This window comes from Myotis daubentonii, chromosome 3, assembly GCF_963259705.1.
Source record: "Myotis daubentonii chromosome 3, mMyoDau2.1, whole genome shotgun sequence".
NCBI lineage: Eukaryota > Metazoa > Chordata > Mammalia > Chiroptera > Vespertilionidae > Myotis > Myotis daubentonii.
The window spans coordinates 68,783,591-68,805,081 of NC_081842.1; the positions used below are offsets into that span (position 1 = coordinate 68,783,591).

The window sequence follows — 21,491 nt, forward strand, 5'->3', positions numbered from 1 at the left end:
AAAACATAGACACACTTCTTACATGTTTATGTTAAGACAGAGACTGATACATTTCGTAAATTCTTACATTACATTAGTGCTTCTCTCAAAGTGGGAGAGTTCTTTAGGCAAGAAATTATAGACCCTTATTTTCAGGGTTCTTTATAGAATCCTAAAACAGTTGTAGTTCAAGATAAAAATTTCTAAAATGTTCCCAAACAAATCAAATGTTTCAAGATATTTCTTATTCCTGACTATTGACCTAATTCACCCTTGGGTCAAGGTGATTCTGACTGCAGACCTGGAAGAAGCCCCTCTATCAAGTGATCACCCCAGGGAAGATGAAGCCATAGAAGACGAAGGCGAGTCTGGAATCGCTACCGTGGAGGTCTTGGTCCATGTGCCCTATACTTCAGATGCACTTCCGGAGCAGAAGGAAGTAGTGTCCTTCAAGCTCAAAGCCAATCTCAAGAAAGAGAAATACTGACCCTGAGATCACCTGGGGATAAAGATGCTCCCTCTTGACACTGAGACCATCGCTCCTGGCTTGAATTGAAAGCTGAGTTCACAGGAGCAAGCTCTGGTCTTTCCACCATCCTGCCCCACCTCACATTACTGATCAAAATACACCCTCTTAAAAATCATCTTTTATTAAAGTAACATTCCCCAAACAAGCTACGTTCCCCATTCCCTTACCCAATATTTGTAAGCTGGAAATAGTCAGGCATGAGTAGGCTCAAGAGAGATGAAACAAACACAATTTGGCCACATCTTCCATGATCATGTTCTTCCCTTTAACTCAAAAATTGAGTGAATGGGTTTCAAAAATACTACACAATAAACAAAACAAAACAATAATGACACCATCTCTCCATTACTTAATGGTTGATTATGCAAGGTGGATGCTATAAGACACTTAATTTTTCCTTCTCCTGCTACCTACCTTGTAACCATTTCTTTTGCTTGTGAGAAAAAGGAAAAGGGAATGAATCAGCAAGATCAATTAATAACTGATTAAATTAAGTTTAATCAATGTTGGTTTTTTATATCTGGCCCAAAGACCTGATAAAGGAAATGGTTACATTAGGATGTTAATTTTATTGTAATGGACATTCTAGTGCAAAAAACACTGGACAGGCTGCCGGGAACATGAGTCAGGAGACCTGGATGGGCCTGGTTCTGCCAAAATAAAGCAGACGTAAAAGCTGGAGCAAGTCTCTTCACCTGTCTTCACCTTGTTTTAGCTGAGGTTTCCACATATTTAAAAAGGTGAGAGTAAACTGGATGTTCTTTCTGCTCCAACTTTCTAGACTCCCATAGATACTGGTTAAATAACAAGAAGTGCCAGTTATACAATGCAGGAAATGACCACAGAACAGAAACATGTTGTAGTGATAAGGTGGCAGCTACCTAATTGGGAAAAGATTTCACCCGCGCTGTTGCCCATGACATTCCAAGGGCATGGTAAATTGTTCCAGCATATCAGAGTGGGAAAAAGGCCTGGTCACAGCCATGATAATGCAATTCAATATGGGTATTTGATTCAGCAGGATGTATAAGAAATATTTTGTCTGGATCCCCATGGCTTGCAATTTCCTTCATAAATCTTAAGCTGTGTTTGAAACCTACTTCTGCAATGATATAAGCGGTGTGGCAGCCAGACATCATTTTCTAGTCCCTTCTGAATATCTGCTTGCTATGAAGCACTATTCAGGCTGGGTCTGAACTAGTCCAAAAAAATGTAAGAGCTGGCTGTCCTTCACTCTTACCTGTCCTTGTTTTAGCCATAAAGTGGTCAAGAAACAAATCTGGGGGAAATCTGTAACCTTTAGTTTTTTTCTATCCTTGATGCTAATTCCATAAGCATAGTGCCATCTAGAAAAGCACATGCAATGTGCCGATAAAATATTCTAAGATGATGAACCTTGATTTCTAGATTTTAAGTCTTAGAAAAGACTGTGCTGCTGCTTGAGGTTAACAATATTACATATTGGCATGAGCAAACTTTTTCTTCCCCTTAATTTGTAATGTAAAGGAAAGCAGCTCATCTGATAAATCAACCTATACACACTATGCAAAACAAACTATCTCTTATAAAAATTTATCCATGTAATTTAGCCTGTTACTCTCTAGTTTATTTGTCTGTTTCTTTGTATAGCAAGTATCGCCAAGCCCTACCTTTCCTACTGCACCTCAATAAAATGATTTTTATACTTTGGTTTCTCTTACTTCTTGCCTCTAAAGCAGATATGGCACAAAGGTGCCTTTCAACATCTAAGAAACATCCCTAAATATCATGCAAACAACTGTGTGCAAATTAACCCCTAGAAGATTTGAATTCCTGGGTGACAGAGACAAGCTCTGCCTCATTAGATATTTATTTTAAAGGGATTTGAAAACCTTGGGCTACCCTTTTCGTTATTTTTCACTTTCAAGAGATAAGAGTCACATTAATCAAGTGCCAATAAATATTTTCAGCCAATAGTTTTTGCTTTTTAATCAACTCATGTCTTCTCTCCTATCATTTAAAAAATAAAGGTAACAAGAATGACTAGCAAAAGGTGATTATGAAAAGGCTACTGCCTCTTTTATTGCAGCATCCAAAGGGACCAGTCCCCTTCCAAGAGTCATCACTTGATAATCATTTCTAAATATATTACCATGTACTTGGCTTTGAGGTGCACCCATTGGCTAGGTGTCATAATGATAAGAACCTACCTCCGCACAGGGTAGAGCTCTGACCTCTCCCAACAAAGGCATAGTGAAAAACTCTCCTATATTGCGAGAGCCTCCCAGATTTGAGGATTCTAACTACTGCGGCAGGACCACTTCGCACACAGAACTAGAATCCATAATCACAGGCCCCGTGGCTGAGTAATGTAAATGTAATGTAAATGTGGGAGTACATATGTTCATAAGTGATCAGGCCACATGTGCACAACTTTTCTGATAATCAAAAGCTCACTGAGATAATTGCTTTCGATAAACAGAGCTGTGCACAGATACCATGCTGGTTAAACTCTCCTAGGAAATTAACAAAAACTTTATATTACTATCATTTTCTTCCTCACAAGGCAAACAGATGGGATGGTGGAGACCATGGGGTATAAGAGGAACTATAATAGAACCGGATTCAGAAGAGTGGGCTTGCAGATTCTGCACTGTCCAGCCAATTGGGGGGATTGTGGCCAAAAAATTCATAGAAGAGGATTTTTGAGGTTCCTTTTACCCCCAGATTTATTTTGTCTTACTTGCTCAAAGAATAGCTAAGCTTGAAGTGTCTTCAGATTCCTGTCCCAAGTTCCTTGCTATCACATTTATCTTAGATATCCACTCATCAACGTATGAATTTCCCCTACAACTGCCCTAATGCACACTCATTTCCTTATTTGCCAGGTGTCTTTTTTTTCCCCCAAAGAAAAATGTTTTTCTATTATGATTTACATTCAATATTATTTTGTATTACTTTCAGGTGTACAACACAGTGGTTAGACAATCATATACTTTATAAAGTAGTCCCCCACCCCCACCCCGATATTTAAAGTACTCCACACCCAGGAGGCCTCTCTCATTCTCCCTTCTGTCCAAGACAACCCTATCCATTCATGCACTCTGCTCTTAACCCACAAGGCAAGGAGAGAGGGAAAATCTCCAATGTCCTGCTTTGTACCTGGATTCAAAAGCAGCATCTGCTATGTCTGTGGAACCATCTGTTGCCCCCTTTGCCATGGAAGGACGGTGCAGGCATCAGACGCAGAGTGTCACAGGTCACACAATGGAATTATCCCCATCTCGGGGCTGACACACCCAGGCATATGCTCCAGAGTCACAACGGCTAATGCCACTCTCCCCCACCAAAGAGTTTATTTCCTCATGGAGAAGGTACCGCTAAAGCCTCACAAAAGGTCAGATCCACTTTTTAAAAAGTTACATTTGCTTGAATATCAGTTTCTAAAATCTCTAATCCTAGGTTATTCCTAGAACTATGCCTGCTACTTGAGTCATTAAACTCTGAGCAACTCTTACACCTATCAATGACCTTACATGCTAACACTCCCAAATTCTGTGATTTTAAGTCCTCAGTGAACACAAGAAGTTCCTTCCAATCTATGGTCTATTAAGCCCTTTAAAGCCAAGGGCAAAAGAACCAACCTGCCGCTGACAATATGGCTTCTATGACATGGTCTCTTTGTTGAGCAAGAACACAATTGGCTTCTTGAGGATCCAAATGAGATGAAGATCCCCAAACTTGTTAACAAACGCCCAGGAGGCAATATCGCAGTGAAGAGTTGGGGGCTGGATGATTCATTGTGTGTCCTGTGCATTGCAGGATATTGCACAGCATCTGAGGCCTTGTCCCACTAGACACCAGCCCCAGCGGTCAGTTGGGGCTGTTCCCTGCTCCCAGCTGGGAGAACAAAAAATGTCTCCACACATTAGCCAAGACCTCCTGGGGAGGGCGGGGGAGGGGAGGCAAAATCCCTCCCTCTCCCCACTGAGAACCACTCCTATAATGTATACCAGGGCTTTAAAATAAATCACGTCACTTAACATGTTTTTTTGTTTGTTTCAAATGGGTGACATTTACACAGTTAATTATACCAAGATTATACCAAGACCTAACAGTCATCCTATTTATAAAGACCTTGCATTGCTCTTGGAAGATGTACTAGTACTAAACCACAGACTTCCCAAGCACAGCCTCTCTGCAAAGGATTAAGAATTAACATACAAAGTCATAATCACAACTGCTCTTTAAAAGTATTTAAAAGGAATCACAATTTTCACAGTAATTTACCAGTGCACTCCAGAATCAGACCTCAAAATAGGGCTTTGAAGAAAATATCGAGAACCAGTGGTTGGTTTAATTACTTGGCTTTTTTTCTTCTTCTCTCTCTTGTGCAAAAGCCCGCAAATAAAATGTTTCTGAAAAGATTGCTGAAGAGTTCCAGCTTTGGTTTGGGTTCTTTATGATAGGAGTTAGCAAGCTCTTAGCCCACTTTGCAGGAGTATCTCCACCTACCCCCCCCCCCCCCCCCTTCAAACAGGGATCAAGAGACAACGCTAAAGAGCAGCAGCTGCCAGCTGCATGAAACTGATTGAAGCCTGCAAACTGACTGAAATGATGGCTACTCTTAACCAAACATCTCATTTTTCCATTTGTGAGAAAGGCTGGGATTTGCAAACCTCTGGCTCTCAGGAGGTAAAGGCTAAGCTGGTTAACTAAGAGCAAAAACTCAACGCCCCCTTGCTTTTAAAGGAAACGCCAGTTATAAACGTTTTGGGGACTTTACAGTTTAAGTACATGTTTTAATTCCCACATTAAATATGTAAGGCAAACAACAACACACAATCAACCCAAAGCCTTTTAAGTAACTAAGACCAAGATATTAAAAGAGAATCATGAACAGACACTTTTCAAAGAACCTTAGCTCTTTATTCAAACAAATATTTACACAATGGAGGACAAGGGTATCAGGGAGATAGCCATTCTGTTAAAATAGTGGGCGATTCTAAAGGCTTATTTATCCTAAATTCAACTACTCTGTTGCTATCCTACCAGGAACTAAGAATTCAAGTGCTTTAGGGGCAAAAGGTTAACCCTCCGAGAAACTGTGAACTTCAGCTGAATTTGGATGTTTGCATCTCAGAGACATATGTCAAACGCCTAAAGAAAGCCAAAGTGGGAAGCTCAAAGTTACAAGTCCAATACTTGAAAATACCCACTCGTACAATGAAGGGAAATGTAGCTGACAAATATTTACACTAAAAGGACTCCACATTTTTCTGCCTCTTCTCCTTGCTCCACTCCCAGCGGTGTCTGGGGGTGACTCGCTGTGCACTCTAGAACTCTTGAGAGCTACCTCGGAGCTGCAGAGGAAAGACTTCTAGGGATGAGGGCAGGGCCAGCCCGGAGGATATCCAGCCCGGGGCAAATCTACCGACTGGCAAGGCTGCGGGAGCAGCTCTCTCTTTAGTTGCGAAAGGTAGATGGGGGAGGCGCGGGAAGTAAGTTCGACTTCCCAAACTCTTTCAAACGGGAAACCCCAGCGCAGGAAGGGGACAGCCTGTCAGCCTTTTAATTTCCTGGCGGTGGCGGGAGTCAGCCAGGTCCTGGGCGCTTTAATAAATGATGACTGCTGGGGCTGTTATTAAACCTACCAGCCAACCTTGCGCCTCCGCCGCGCGGGGCACGCGTGAAGGGGCTCAAACATTCCCCATCACCTCCAGCCGCTTGAGGGGTGCGGAGACCGCCATACCATAAACTTTTGGGGAAATCCAAGTCCAAATCAGAATCTGAGGTTCTTGGGCGGTTCAAACTCGTGAGCCCCACTCTTGAAACAAAGTGGAACCAGCCAGATATTTGGGGGGCGGGGGTGTCGTCTCTGACTCCCGCGCCCCACGCCACCCAGCCGTGGACCTTCTCCTTCCTCTGCCTACAGCGACAAAGCAACTATATTCCCAAGACCCCGATCCTTCTCTCCTGGGGTGTCCCAGAGTTCTCGGTAAAAGTTGCCTCAGGTCCCCCCAAATCCCGCCTGACCCCTACAATCGCTCTGTGAACGTCTCCTGTACCCCGACAGTCCCTTCCCAGGATCCTCACAACAGGAGGTCCAACCGTCCCCCGAGAAACCCCCCAGAGCAGTGCAGCCCAGGCTCCGCTCACCCCCAGCCTGCGCTTTTGTCCCTACAGTCGGCAAGAGAAGCAAAGAAGCCGGTCCCGGCGCCACTCACCGCCTCATCTTTCCTCCGAGCCGCCTCTCTCCACCCGCCCGCCGTCCGCTCGCTTGGCCCCAGCCCCGCTCTCCCGCCCGCCCCGCGGCCCTGGGCTCCCGCAGCGGCCGCCCGGCTACTCCGAACTGGCGGAGCGCAGTCAGCGCGCCCCTCCCGGCCCGGGCGGCCACTGCCTCCTCTCCTCCCCCAACCCTCCGCCGCACAACCGGCGGCGACCAACTCCGGGCGGGGGAGGCAACGCCCCGGGGGAGCGGCCGGGACGGGCGGAGGCGGCGCGGCCCCTTCCTCCCGGCTGGCCGCCGCCCCCTCCTCACCTGGGGCGCCCGGGCTGCCGGGTGCCGGCGCCGGGGGAGCGGAGGCGCGCTCCGTGCGCCCAGCAGCTCGGGGCGGTCCCCCTCGGGCTGCGGTGGTGGGCTCCGCGCCGCTCGGTCCCGCGCCCCCGGCCCCTTCGAACCACCGCTGCGCACCCGAGGGACTTGGAGCAAAGAAGCTCCCGGGCGGTTTGCAGTTGGGGCTCTACTGCGGCTGGCGGGACCTGGCTGCGCGCCCCATCCACAGGCTTCACAAAGCTGCGCTTCCCGCAGCAGCGCAGGAGACTTTTGTGGCAGGCTTTTTTTTTTTTTAAATGAGCTGTAAGAAGGACGGGAGGGTACTCATCCTGGGGTGACGATTTCCCCACCCTAAGGTGAGGTTTCTACTGGGAACTCCAAGTTGCCACACCTCCTCCAGACAGTTCACCCGCCAGCAGGTACCTGATGCGTCAGAAAAACAGCTTTGCCAAGTGGTTGGGGAACGGCCTTAGCTCAGGGCCTAGGATTTTTAAATGCATGCAAATGTCCTTTCATTTATTTCCCCAGAAAGTTTTTATCTTTGCCAACATATTTTTCTGAGTTGCTGTAACCAATGAGAACAGCGTGGATGTGAATGTCCTCCAATGGGTGCTGAGGAAGGCGACCGATTGGACCCAGGGTGGCCCTGACTGTGGTCCGCGGGAATGTGAGCCTCTGCCAAGTTCTGAGCCAGTCTCTGGGTTTACAAAGATAAAGGCCCTGGGCCCTTAGGAGCTCACAGCTGCCAGAAAGAGCACAATGCCCTGGCCCGTGGTTCAGTTAGAGCGTCCTCCACACACCGAAAGGTTGCAGGTACGGCTGGATTCAGGTCAGGGAACTACCTAGGCTGCCGGTTAGATCACAGGTCTGGGCATCTAAGGGAGGCAGCCCATTGATCTCTCTCTCTCTCTCTCTCTCTCTCTCTCTCTCTCTCTCTCTCTCTCTCTCTCTCTTCCTCTCTCTCTCTCTCCCTTCCCCCCTCTCCCTCTCCCCTCTCTCTCCCTCCCTCCCCCTTCCTTCCCTCTCTCAATCTGCCTTCCCCTCCTCCTCTCCCTCCCTTCTTTCCTCCCTCTCCAAAATAAAACTTCCTCCTGTGAGGATTTTTTTTTTTAAGAGCACAATGAAGCGCACACTAACTTAAGATCAGTATGGCTCTGGGCAAGTAGCTTTAGCTCCCACAACAATTTTTCATCTATAGTGTAGTAATAATGGCCCTGATGCTGCAGGGTGGTTAATAAGCTCCTGGATAAAGTACCTAATGTACCTGACACCGTGAGTGGCACTCCTGGGCACTCAACAGATGGCTTATTTAATGAACTCTTCATTTGTGCAAGTATAAGTCTGGCTTCTAATTTTGAGGAGAGGTTTACCTATAGACAGCTTGGTGTTTTATAGGACGAGTCCCCCGCCCCCCCAAACACACACCTTGCCGTCCCCCTTAGCCCACAGAAACATACATGGATCATTCCAACACTTAGCGCTCTAGCATCTCTCTCTTCTCTCCCACATCATCTGTCTCCCCGCTTATTGTATCATCACCATGATCATAAAATCATGTTATTTTCCCCATCTTATAAACAAAAAGCTCTCTTAATTCCACTTCCTCCTCCAGGCACTTGTCTCCTTCCCCCTCTTGTTTCTTACTGCTCATCCACAGCAAAACTGTAAAGAGTTGTTAAGAAAAGCTCTTCTCCACGTTCTCTCTTTCCATTTACTCCAACCAGGCTGTGCTTCTCCCATGTCCCTAGAATTCATCTTCCCAAGATGAAACTACTCCAGCTGAAGGTGTCTCTGTCCTCATCTCACTTAAACTATAAGTAACAATGAACACTTTTCTTCTCCTAAAACTGATTTTATTTTACTCTCATGACACCATGTTTTCATGTTGTTTGTCCTACCCCTGACTCTTTTGGGGATCCCTTCTCTTCTCCCAGACTAAGGAGTGGTAAGTGCCCCAACTTCAGACTTTGGACCTCTGTCTTCTTCTATCTGCGCTCCCTCCATTAGTGACCTCATCTTGTCTCATGGCACTAAATACCATCTATGTGATGACAACACTCCAATTTTACTTCCAGCCTGGGCATCTCCCCGGACCTGTAGGTGCCGTGCAGCTGCCTACTCGGATGTCTACTAGGCTTCTCCCACTTAATTTTTTTCAACACTGATATCCTGAAATTCCTCCTTCCAGCCTCCAAAGACCCTGTCATAACTGAATACTTTCTCTGATCAGGCCTAAAACCTTGGTGTCATCCTTGACTTCTATTTTTCTTACATTTCAAATTTAAACCATCAGAAAATCTTTTTGGTTGTATTTTTAAAACACTGTAAATTCAAAATGCAACCACTTACTACCTCCACTGTCATTGCCACCCAGCTCTAATCTCACCACATCTTGACTTTCAATACCCTTGTTCTCTTCATGCTTTTGCCCCCCTTGTGGGCTGTTCTCAACACAGCAGCCCAAAAGCTCCTTGTAAAACCTTTAAGGCATCTCATGACTCCCCTCTCAAAACCTTGCAGTGGTCCCCATCTCAATCAGAGCAAAAGCCAGAGTCCACAGACAACACATGCTCTTGTCATTCTCTAACTTCAGCTCTGGTTTCTCTCACTTAGCTCCAGGCACTTTTCCAAATATATTAATTAGTTTAATCCTTATAGCAACCTTATGAGGTAAATACTGTTATTATCCCCATTTTCTAAGTAAAAATGAGGCACAGAGAAGTCCATGATCATTCAGTTAATAAATCTGTAGAGGAAGAATTTGAACACAGACAACATGATTCTAGATTACATGCCTCTTGAATGCTCTCCTCCACCTCTTCTTTAAGTAGGAATGACAGGGGAAATTTCTGCATAATAAATAATCCCGAACCATTAGACAAAAAATAATCCTTATCAGCCTCCCCGCACTGCCTTTTTAAAAGAAAATCTGTTGATGTCTCTGTCTCTTTTACTATAGCTAAGCTCCTAGAAAGCTAGATGGATCATTTTTCATGTTTGTGTAAACCATATCCAAGACTTAATAGATACTTGATAGAAAGGGCTCAAAGAGTATTGATTTAATGGAGCTTTTTTAAATGACTAAATCCAGTGAACCATCTAACTCCTGATGAGTTAGTATGGGTCTTCAATAGCTTTCATAATGCCATAGTGACCTGAATATAGGATAAATAAACAAAAGTTAAATTAAATGTGAAGCGCAGATCCCAGCATCTTAAAATGTGTAGAATGCACTCAAAATTTAACAGCTATTGTTTTTGTAATAATCATTATTACTAGACTTTCTTTTAGTTGTGACATTTAAATTATTTTTATATTTTTATTGATTATTAGAGAGAGAGGAAGGGAGCAGGAGAGAGAAACATTGATGTGAGAGTGCAACATTGATGCCTCCTACCACTGAGCCCACAACCCAGGCATGTAACCTGACCAGCAATCAAACTGGCAATCTTTTGGTGCTGGGGACGATGCCCAACCAACTGAGCCAACCAGCCAGAGCTTAGTTGTGACATTTTTAAAAATAGAAAGAAAAAAGAAATGAGCTCTTTCCTTTTACATTTTCCATTTCCTGGGTTCTTTAAATCAAAGTCCCTTATTTAATCACAGACCCGAGCTACACCTCCCTCTGTCTGCCATTTCCTTTTGTCCACTTAGGCATATTGTGTGGTAAACTACACAGCAGAAATTGCTTCCCTTTTCCTTTCTCCAGGATCTGTAAAGATTGAAGTGCCTGATCTTACTTTTCTGTGTCCTTCACCCTCTCAGTTGAGGAAAGGTGAAGTGCTGCACACAGTGATATATGAATTATTTTCCTTGGAATTAATTTTGCTATTGTACCCTTTCATTAGCTAAGACTGGTTGGACTTGATTAACTCTTATGTCCTAACTCTGTACATTTTTTCTGTGTTTGCAATGATAGCCTTGCAGAGAATCAAGAAGTTTTCATTTACAGAGTGCAGTGAAAAGATCATGATTTTGGAGTCAGGTGGACCTGAATTTAAACCTTGATTCAGCCCCTTTACTAGCCAAGTAATTTGAACATTATTTACCTTCACTGAGAAATAAACTTCTATTCTGAAAATTGGGACTAATAACCTCAAACTCATATTTTTATGAAGCAATTTGATAATATATGCACCATGCTTTGGACAGGAGCACTCCCAATGTAGTTTTATTTTTTTAATAAAAAAATAAATATGGCATATATTTAAGGGGCAAAACATGATGATTTGATGATGGACATACATATAGTGAAATTATTACTACATTCAAATGATTTAACATATCTCACATTATTACCTTTGTGTGTGTGTGATGAGAACACCTGAAATCTACTCTCTTATCCAAATTCCAATGTTCAATGCAGTATTGTTAACTATAGTCATCATTCTGTACATTAGCTCTCTATACTTATTTATCTTACCTAACTGCAACTTTATATTCTTTGACCAACATCTCCCCATTTCCCCCACCTCACTGCATCTGCTGATCAACTTTCTTCTCTCTGCTTCCATGTAATTGATTTTTTTAGATTCCACATCTAAGTGAGATCATGCAGGTTTTTTTGTTGTTGTTCTGTATCTGGCTTATTTCACAGGGCATCAAAAGAGTAGTTTCCAGCCACACTTGCTCTTTTTCTATGGAGCTGTTGTCAATGATATAAATCATTGTGTTGGACTGTCCTATATAAGTTTAGTTCCTCATCATAAACTCCTTTTAGAATTTAGTACTTTTAGAATTTTCTCTTTTACAAAATCAGTGTACTTTAATTAATTATCAAAGGTATCTTCATGTATTTTCATACTAGATATGCAATCATTGTTAAGAAGAACTATGTAAACCAATGTTTCCCATTGTATCCTGGTTGCCAGGAAGCTCAGTGTGAAATTTACTGTTAAATTGTTGTACTTTGGTAATAAAGATTTTGCTTTCTATTCCTTTTTTTTGTTTGTTTATGTCTTCTATGCATTTTTATTCCAAAAACCTTATTAGATATTTGAATTTTACTATATGTTCTCAAATACATATTTAAAAATATGAAATGTACATAAAACATTAGCTCTTCAAATTAACACCAGAAAATTAACCAAAATTAAAGTGAAAATTTACCCTATATGCTGATTTATATTCATAATATTAAGAGATTAGTTCTCCAATTATGAGAATAATCTAAATATATTTGGAACATGTGATTAATTTCTGCATCAAAATGTTTCTTTTTGCCCAGCCCCCTACCTTTTCTGTGAGTCTGTATTGGAATCAGGCAGGAAAAGGATTCAGTGGTGTGTGTGTGTGTGTGTGTGTGTGTCCCCTTTGGATTAACCTATCCCAGGTGCATTTGTGTGGCCCACTTTTCAATCACTTGAGGACCCTGAATTGGTCTACTTTTCCTGCATGGCAGACTTAAAACAAGGAGTTTTCTTTGTAGCTTATCTGTTCATCACAGAAACAGCACTCTATCAGTAGTACTCCTTGATATTGTAAGAAACTCAGCTTCTCTTCTCTGTTGCTTTTCATTATTTTGTTTCCATATGACTTTCACCATCCCTCCAATTTGTTTCATACCTTAATTTCAAATTCTCCTTTAATATAATATACGTATATTTTTTCAGCCACATTGGGCAGGGATAAGTGCACTAATGGATGTGCCAGATATAAGCTGACCTCACTGCACTGAAGACATCTGACAACTCACAGCAGGGAGCAGGATTCAGAACATGGGGAATGTTAAACACAAATGCAAATTTATTAGGCATCTATTCTGTTCCATATGGTGTGCCTAGATGGATGGGAGATGAAGATAAAATAATACATTTGTTATGTCTCTCTAATAAGGAATATACTGGATAGCATATAACTGTAATCTATATATATAAAAGCCGAAGCAAAATTACAACCAAACTACTGAAACGACCAGAATGGCCGGTTGACCAGTCGCCATGACATGCACTGACCACCAGGGGGTAGACGCTCAATGCAGGAGCTGCCCCCTGGTGGTCAGTGTGCTCCCACAGCCAACCTCCCATGGCACCTCCCTCAGCTAGCTAACCTCCACAGTCCCTTCCCTCGGCCCCCATGGGGGGGGGGGGGCAGCAGGCCAACCTCTCGTGGTCCCTACCCCCAGCTGGCCAGCCCCCAACTAACCGGCCAACCTTCCGGGGTCCCTTCCTTTGGCCGGCCGGCCCCCTGATAGGCCTCAATTGCTGGCCAGGCCAAGGGACCCCACCTGTACACAAATTTGTGCACCAGGCCTTTAGTGTAATGTAAAAAAATTACTAGAGGCCCGGTGCATGAGATTCGTGCACTGGGGTGAGTCCCTCAGCCCAGCCTGCACCCTCTCGCAGTCCAAGACCACTCGGGGGATGTCTACCTGCTGGCTTAGGCCCGAGGAGATTGGGCCTAAGCTGGCAGTCAGACATCCTGCTCACAGTCCAGGGTTCTCGCTGTCTGGGATCCCTCACTTCTTACTGCTGCAAGCAGGAGAGGCTCCCACCACCGCTGCTGTGCTCATCAGCTGTCAACCCAGCTTCTGGCTGAGTGGTGCTCCCTCTGTGGGAGCACACTGACCACGAGGTGGCATCTCCTGCATTGAGAGTTTGCCCCATGGTGGTCAGTGTGCGTCATAGCGACTGGTCGTTCTGCTGTTTGGTTGATTTGCATATTACGCTTTTATTATATAGGATACTGTAAAAAAACGGTATCTATGGCTAATGAGTCTTTGCAGAGGAGATAACATGAACAAGGCAGGGCCACAGTAAAGCCAAGGCAAGCTAGGGACTAAAGCAGCTGGCCTGAGTCCACAGTGCATGGAGTGGGGCATGGGAGATGGAACCCAGGGAGTCAGGACCAGATTTGGGGGCAGGGGAGTGATGGGGCTTTGAATTTAAGATTTCAAGTCTAATACCATTTTAATAATGTCATTTCCTTGCTATACACTTGCACTGGCTCCCCCTTGCCTGACTAATACAGGAAAAGGCAGCAGCTGTGTAGGAAGTGGAAACTGATTATATAGGGCTAGGAAGAAAGAGAAAGATGAGCTCCAGCGACTGAGTTTAAAGTTAACTCCAAAAAAGCACCATGGATTCTATTTCCTAATACTGTATGTTAGACAAAAGTATCCATGCAAGTCCAGGGGCTCAACTGAATTATATAAGGTCCCAGTTAAGATCCCGAATCTCTCTGTCAATTCTTAACTGCGTCCTTTTTTTCACCTTATGATGATGCCATAGTCACAGATCCAAAGGTTCTCATTTAAATAAGCATAAAAGAGGGACCTTTTGGCTGTTGAGTCATGTGTTGGACTAGAAATTCAATGACTTAAAATTCCAATGTACTGGCTGTGTCACTAGGTGCTGGGGGCTACTTGCTTGACCCCTTTGATGTTTCACATTATGGGAATATTAAGTGCATTGTTTCTCTCAGGGGAGTTGTTAAGAGAGCTAATAAAAAATTATTATATAGCACCCAGCTCTGACTACAGATTTATCAGCACTCACGAGGTTCTAAATGATTGTCTGCAGCACTCGTTTCTGAGATACAGAGAGTGATATTTATAAGTAGTATAGTTCTTTTAGACTCATTGGAATTTCTGGCTGTTCTCAGGAACCAGGAGAGTTTCTGTGAATTAAAAATATGCCTAAAGAAGATGATTGCAATTCATTCACTGTGTTTCTCCAAAAGGAACAAAAAGAAAGTCTATTTAAAAGGTCCTCCTCTTGTTCATTTAGAGAGGTTGCTGCCCAGGATATTTGTATTATAATTATGAGATTGATATAAGAACTTCCAGAACTTCAACATGGGTGGATATTGTATGGATATTGTATGGGTGGATATTGATGTTTGGATATTCCACACCTTTAATGTTAATACTAAAGTTAGTGTTACAAAAGGCTTAGCTTAGCAACCCAACAACGCACAAGGGGGAAGTTACCTATATTGAATGAATTGTGGATATGCTTAAAGGGTGTGTTTCCCTCCCGCTTCCTGATGCCTGCTAGCAGAGCTTTCTGTGGCTCTCCTTCTGTTTCCTCTCCAAAAAGCCCAGGTGAAGTCTGAGGACCTCTAACAACTGGAGTGCTATGGCAGGGGTGGGGGATCACCTCACTGCTTTTCATTCCTCTGGTCTGTTGAACATTGATAGACAATGCAATCAAGACAATTCCTGATGTGGTTGATTATTTTCCTGTTGCACAAGCTCTTATCCTATCTGATTCCTGAAGTTTATCAAAGTGACCAGGCAGGTGGAAAATTTCTTACACAGGCAATTTTGAAGGACACAAATGGTTGGAGGGCAGCATTACTCTTAATGAATAATTCAGTGGTAATTTGTCATCCAAAGAAAGTTTCATCTCTCATGGGCTATTAGAATGTCATGTTAAATTCTCTATGACTTTGTAAATAGTTTAATGTTTTGATCCTATTGGAAATATCAATCTCTTGTCTTTAATTACAACTGCCACAATCCTCAGTATAACAAAGAAGGAGTGTTGAGGGATACAGATGGAAGAAGGTGGGTACGTACTGTGCACCTTCACAGGGATGGCTCCTGGGCACCACAGACCAAGCAAATCCAAATCATCACCTCCCCCCACTGGCACCTCTTAACCTTCCTTCTTTGTTATATTCCATAACTAAATAAAGGCCACTTCTTATATTTAGTCTTCCAACCCTCCAATTTGGAAAAGGTCCTCAGTCTCTTATTTTTTCTCAACCTCTATTACTAATCTGTCCCCAAATCAAATCATTTTTACCTCTTAAACACCTGTCAATAGTACTCTTCTCTCCATCCCCTTTACCTTCATTTATCACCTGGTTGTATTCTTAATTCCCACTCCTAGAAAGGGCCAGGACCAAGCCTGCGTGTCGGGGGAGATGAAGTTTCACTAGTCCTGGGGCTGAAGGAACATTGGGTGTGTGATAGACAAGGCTCACTCAAGGCAATGGAAGATGGAAGGGCCTAAAGGCAAAGGTAGGATTCACACTTTCATGAAAGAGTCAAGGAGTATCAAATCCAAGACCCTGTGTATTTGGCCCAGAGAGGTAATGGGGTTTGGGAAGTTGCTGAGTGATTACTCAGTATTTGAAGCTTGCACTTATGGTAGGGATGTGATGGCCAGTGGGTCAGCAGCAGGCAGACACTGGAATTATAAAGCTTCTAAATTAGGTCTGTGTCTCAATAGCACTAATTAAAGTTTGTAATTATTATATTTGTCTTTTTTTTTCTTATCTCCCCACTAAATTCTAAGCTTTGTGAGGTCAGGGACCATTATATCCCCAGAGCCTCCCACAGATTTTCATACATGGCAGACACTATAAAATATTTGTTGAATATGTGAATTGGTCTTGAATATTGAAAATTTAATCTAGTCACTTCAATCTTAAGAATTCTTCAGTGACTCTTCCATGCCTTCAGGATGAGATAAATCCAGAATCCTCAGTTTAGCATCTATATCCTATCTAATAATAGACAAACACGGTAATTAACCGTACCTCTGACACACTTCTCATTGGCTAATCAGGGCGATATGTAAATTAACTGCCAACCAAGATAGCGGCTGGCAGCCAGGCAGCTGAAGCGAACAGGAGGCTTGCTTGCTCTAGTGATGGAGGAAACCAAGGTTCCCTGCGTGCCGCTGCCGGCCTCTGAGCTGCACTCTAAGAAACAATGATGCAATTATAGAAGCTAAACAAACCCCAGAAACCTGCTTTCAGCCATCAGAGCTGGAGCTGCAACAGTGTTTCAATTATAGAAGCCAAACAAACCCAGGTACCTGCTTTCAGCAGCCGAGGTCTCAGAGCTGGAGCCGAGCCTCAGAGCTAAAGCCAGCTCTCAGTTCCAGTGACAGCCATAGAAGGTAAATAAATCCCAGAATAAAAAAAGAAAAGAAAAAAAGGAGAGGTTGGGAGCTTCAGTCACCCGCCAGCCTGAAAACGGCCCTCAGCCCCTCACCCAGACTGGTCAGGCACACCAGTGGGGACCCCCACCCTGAAGGGGGTGTGACCAGCTGCAAACAGCTATCATCCCCTCACCCAGGCTGGCCAGGCACCCAAGCGGGACCCCCACCCTGATCCGGGACATCCTTCAGGGCAGACCAGCCGGCCTCCACCCATGCACCAGGCCTCTATCCTATATACTAAAAAGGTAATATGCAAACTGACCCTAACAGCAGAAGGACTGGGAATGACTGGTCACTATGACACACACTGACCACCAGGGGGTAAATGCTCAATGCAGGAGCTGCCCTCTGGTGGTCAGGGCGCTCTCACATGGGAGGAGCTCTGCTCAGCCACAAGCCAGGCTGATGGCTGCCAGTACAGTGGTGGTGGTGGGAGCCTCTCCTGCCTCCTCAGCAGCGCTAAGGATGTCCGACTACAGTTTAGGCCTGCTCCCCACTGGCAAGTGGACATCCCCCGAGGGCTGCTGGGCTGCCAGAGAGATGTCTGATTGCCAGCTTAGGCCCAATCCCCCGGGGAGCGGGCCTAAGCCAGCAGGTAGTCATCCCCTGAGGGGTCCCAGACTGTGAGAGGGCACAGGCCGGGCTGAGAGGTCCCCCTCCCCCCCGAGTGCACAAATTTTTGAGCACCAGGCCTCTAGTATGTATATAAAAGCCTAAGCGACCATTAACCATTTCCATGGAACGACCAGAATGACTGGAATGTCCAGTCGCTATGGTACACAATGCAGGAGCTGCCCCCAGCCTGCAGGCTTTGATTGCTGATAGGGCCTGCTGGCCAATCTCCCGGTGCCTCCCCACGACCAGCAGGCCCTGATCATCCAATCGGGGCCGGGCCCTCGGGCTGAAATGGGGAACCAGGGGTGGGTGTCAATGAACGTGGCCCCTTTTCCAGGGAGTCGAAGGCTGCCTCCCTCCTCTGGGCTGGCAGCCAACCTCCTGAGTCCCTCCCCCTGGTCGGCAGGGCCTGCTGCCCGCCCACCACAGTAACAGTTGGCTCCTCCCCCTGGTTGGCAGGCCCGATCGCCCAATTGGGGCCTGCTGGCCAACCTCCTGGTTCCTCCTCCCGGCCGGCAGGTCTCAATTACCTGATCGGGGTTGGGCCCCAGGCTGGGACAGGGAACTGGGGGTGGGTGGCGGTGGATGCGGGCAGCGAGGAAAAGAGGAAGGGGGGAGGTGGGGAGGCAGGGAACTGCGTGGTGGCAGTGTGCGGGCCATGAAGGAAGGAGGAGGTGGGGAGGCAGGAAACCTGATCGGCCCTGATCTCTGGCTAGGCCAAGGGACCCCACCTGTGCACAGATTTAGTGCACCCGGCCTCTAGTTAACAAATAAACAAAAAATAAAATCATTTGGTTTCTCCAGGGTATGTTTCTACCTAGTGGCTTACCATTTCCTCTCTCCTCTTCCTGAAAGGAGGGGAAGTGTCAATCATGATATGCTTCCTGTAGTTATTTATCATGTTCATACACTTCTCCCCTCATAACCAGCAGCAGTCAGTTCAGGGGTCATGCTCTCCAGAAAGCTTTTCCCTATTTCAATCCCAGTCTTGGTTAAGTGCCAAAATATTTAATATTACTGGATTGCAAATTTTTCTATTTTATCTTCCATCTCTGCTCAAGACATAAACTCCCTTAGGTAAGGGAGCTATGATGGTTAAACTTTCTTAGGCTATGGTGCCCAGCTGTTTGGTCAAAAATCAGTCTAGAAGTTCCTGTGAAGATATTTTTTCGATGTGATTAACATTAAAATCAGTAGATTTTGAGAAAAGTGAATTACCTTCTATCATGTGAGTGGTCCTCATCCAATAGTTAGGCCTTAAAAGCAAAGACTAAAGTTTTACAAAGAGGGAATCATCACTACAACATAGAAATGCTCCTTGAATTTCCAGTCTGCTGCCTTGCAGAATCCATAGTCAAGACTGCAACATTGACTCTTACCTGAACTTCCAGCCTTGGGGCCTACCCTACAGATTTAAGATTTCCAGCCCCAACAACCATGTGAGACAATCGTTTAATTCCTTAGAATAAATCTCCATCTCTCTCTCTCCTTCCAGGGTGGGGCAAAAGTAGGTTTAGGATTGTGAGTGCATGAAACAGATTATTCTTGTATTAACATTTATGAATTATTGTACTATTTTCCATACAAACAACTATAGACCTACTTTTGCCCCATCCAATGTGTGTGTGTGTGTGTGTGTGTGTGTGTGTGTGTGTGTGTGTGTCTATTCTATTGATTCTGTTTCTCTGGGGAACCCTTACTAATGCTAATACAGGAGATTTCTATTTTAACTATTTTTGTTTCTGTGTCTAGAACTTAGCACAATAATTAAATGAAAATTTTAATCTAGCTTGAAATCATTCTCCCTTAATAAAGAGGACTTTGCAGTGCAGAGACAAGGTGCTGGTTTTAGGGAAATACTAATGAGGTTACCTGACACCAGGTTCCCAGCATATCCCTGAGCACCTCCTCCCCAACCCCGATTACTTGACCATCTGAGGCATAATAAAAAATAATGAGGAAAATATAAATTTTATGAGCCTATTTATTCAGTTTTGAATGCTGGAAACACATTATAAAGACTCAGCCAGCACAAGCCCTGTGAATTGGGAGTGATTGGGTTGCAGCCTCGTCCCTTCTGAAAGGAGACTACAGGATCAGCTTCTCTTCTAGAGAGATGAAAACCATGATGCCTTTCTCTGTTTGTTCCATCTACTCTTTTTTTGTGTGAGCTTTGATTTTTTAATGACTGATGAGTTACTGGAAAAAAAATTGCCATGCCAGCTGCTTTGGCCTACATGCCATTCAGCATCTGGTTCAAACTCAGCATGTCTTCAGTGAGGGCAGCCAATCTTAGGCTGCCTTCCTGCTGCTTGCTGGACTCCTAGGTTTATGCTAGCTAAACAATGCTCAGTTATTCCATATGTATGGTAGACAGGAAATACTCTAAAGTCATTACTGAAAATCTCTGAGCATGAAGTGCACACCCAGGGAGTTCTCACCTAAGTGTTGCTCATCACTAGCTCCATCCTCCTGGGACTCCTCTTTCTGGGTATTATCCTCCTCCATCGGGATCTTCTGCTGAATCTCAGAGGAGGAACTGGGATGGGTGCCAGCCTGTACACAGCAAGAAAAGAGAAATACCACGATTGGGAAGCTGAAAGCCACGGTGACCTCTGACAACTGACCGTCAACAGAATTACCATCTGAGGAACACTAATTACTTTGAATTTGAAAAACAAACATTCTGGGTCTTTCTATAATCTCACTGCTGATTAGGCTTTAGAAGGACAAAACTTAAACACCATCACCACCAATCATCATCAATGAAAGCACACTTTTGAATGGATTAATTAAAGATTTTGGGGGGAAAAACAGCAACAAAATATGCCAGCAAACAAGCAGTGAACAACACTTAGCCAGTAAGAAGAATCCATTTATCAGCATAGTTGTTTCTACTTGGGGTTTATTGTTGCTAATTTTCTAATTTCCACCTCCCCCATGCTTATTTACCAGCTATCCTGTTAGGTACTTTGTATTTATTATATCTTTTTACAAAATTTCATATTATAGAAAAGGTTTAGCTAATGTCTTTGTTCTAAAGAGCTCTCCAAGGAGCTTTTGACTTGTCAGGCTTCCTACAGGTCTTATATGTCCAGTTTTTTTGTTTTGTTTTGTTTTTCTGCAAACTCAGGGATGCAGACTAGGGGATGCCCTACAAGATAATATGATCTCACTGTCATGCAAGGACTCCTATTTGCTGTGTTCGTGCTGTGTATTTGATTTTCACAATAACTCTAAGAATAAGTGCTATCATTTCCATTGTACAGATAAGAAACTTCAGGCCCAGGAAAAATAAACAAGTTATCAAAGGTCACAAAACCAGTATGTACTGGTAAACTCCTTTTAAAATAACAATGCCCATTCCCTATTCAATTTTAAATTACTCTTTTTTTTTAAATTAAATCTTTATTGTTCAGATTATTAGAGTTGTTCCTCTTTTTCCCCCCCATAGCTCTCCTCCACCCAGTGCCCACCCCACCTTCTGCCCTTACCCCTCCCACTGTCCTCATTCATAGGTGTACGATTTTTGTCCAGTCTCTTCCTGCACCCCCACACCCCTTTCCCCCCAAGAATTGTCAGCCTGCTCCCTTTCTATGCCCCTGGTTCTATTATATTCACCAGTTTACTCTGTTCATCAGATTTTTTATTCACTTGATTTTTAGATTCACTTGTTGATAGATATGTAACTGTTGTTCATAATTTTTATCTTTACCTTTTTCTTTTTCCTCTTCTTAAAGAATACCTTTCAGCATTTCATATAATGCTGGTTTGGTGGTGATGAACTCCTTTAGCTTTTTCTTATCTGTGAAGCTCTTTATCTGACCTTCAATTCTGAATGATAGCTTTGCTGGATAAAGTAATCTTGGTTGTAGGTTCTTGCTATTCATCACTTTGAATATTTCTTGCCACTCCCTTCTGGCCTGCAAAGTTTCTG

General features: G+C 44.0%; 1 protein-coding gene across 9 annotated transcripts in view; it reads right to left on the reverse strand.

Moving 5' to 3' along the window:
* The window catches only part of PHLDB2 (pleckstrin homology like domain family B member 2), a 242,294-nt gene that overhangs the window by 97,342 nt on the left and 123,461 nt on the right, over positions 1-21,491 (reverse strand). For 6 of the 9 annotated variants that reach the window (XM_059687871.1, XM_059687876.1, XM_059687877.1 and 3 more), the window contains exon 2: positions 19,996-20,110. In XM_059687871.1, the coding sequence (XP_059543854.1) occupies positions 19,996-20,062 (67 nt within the window). In that variant the 5' untranslated portion in view covers positions 20,063-20,110. Of the gene's footprint in view, positions 1-6,714; positions 6,943-7,028; positions 7,380-7,466; positions 7,593-19,995; positions 20,111-21,491 lie in introns of those variants that run through there. The other 3 variants (XM_059687874.1, XM_059687875.1, XM_059687872.1) reach the window with 3 other exon arrangements.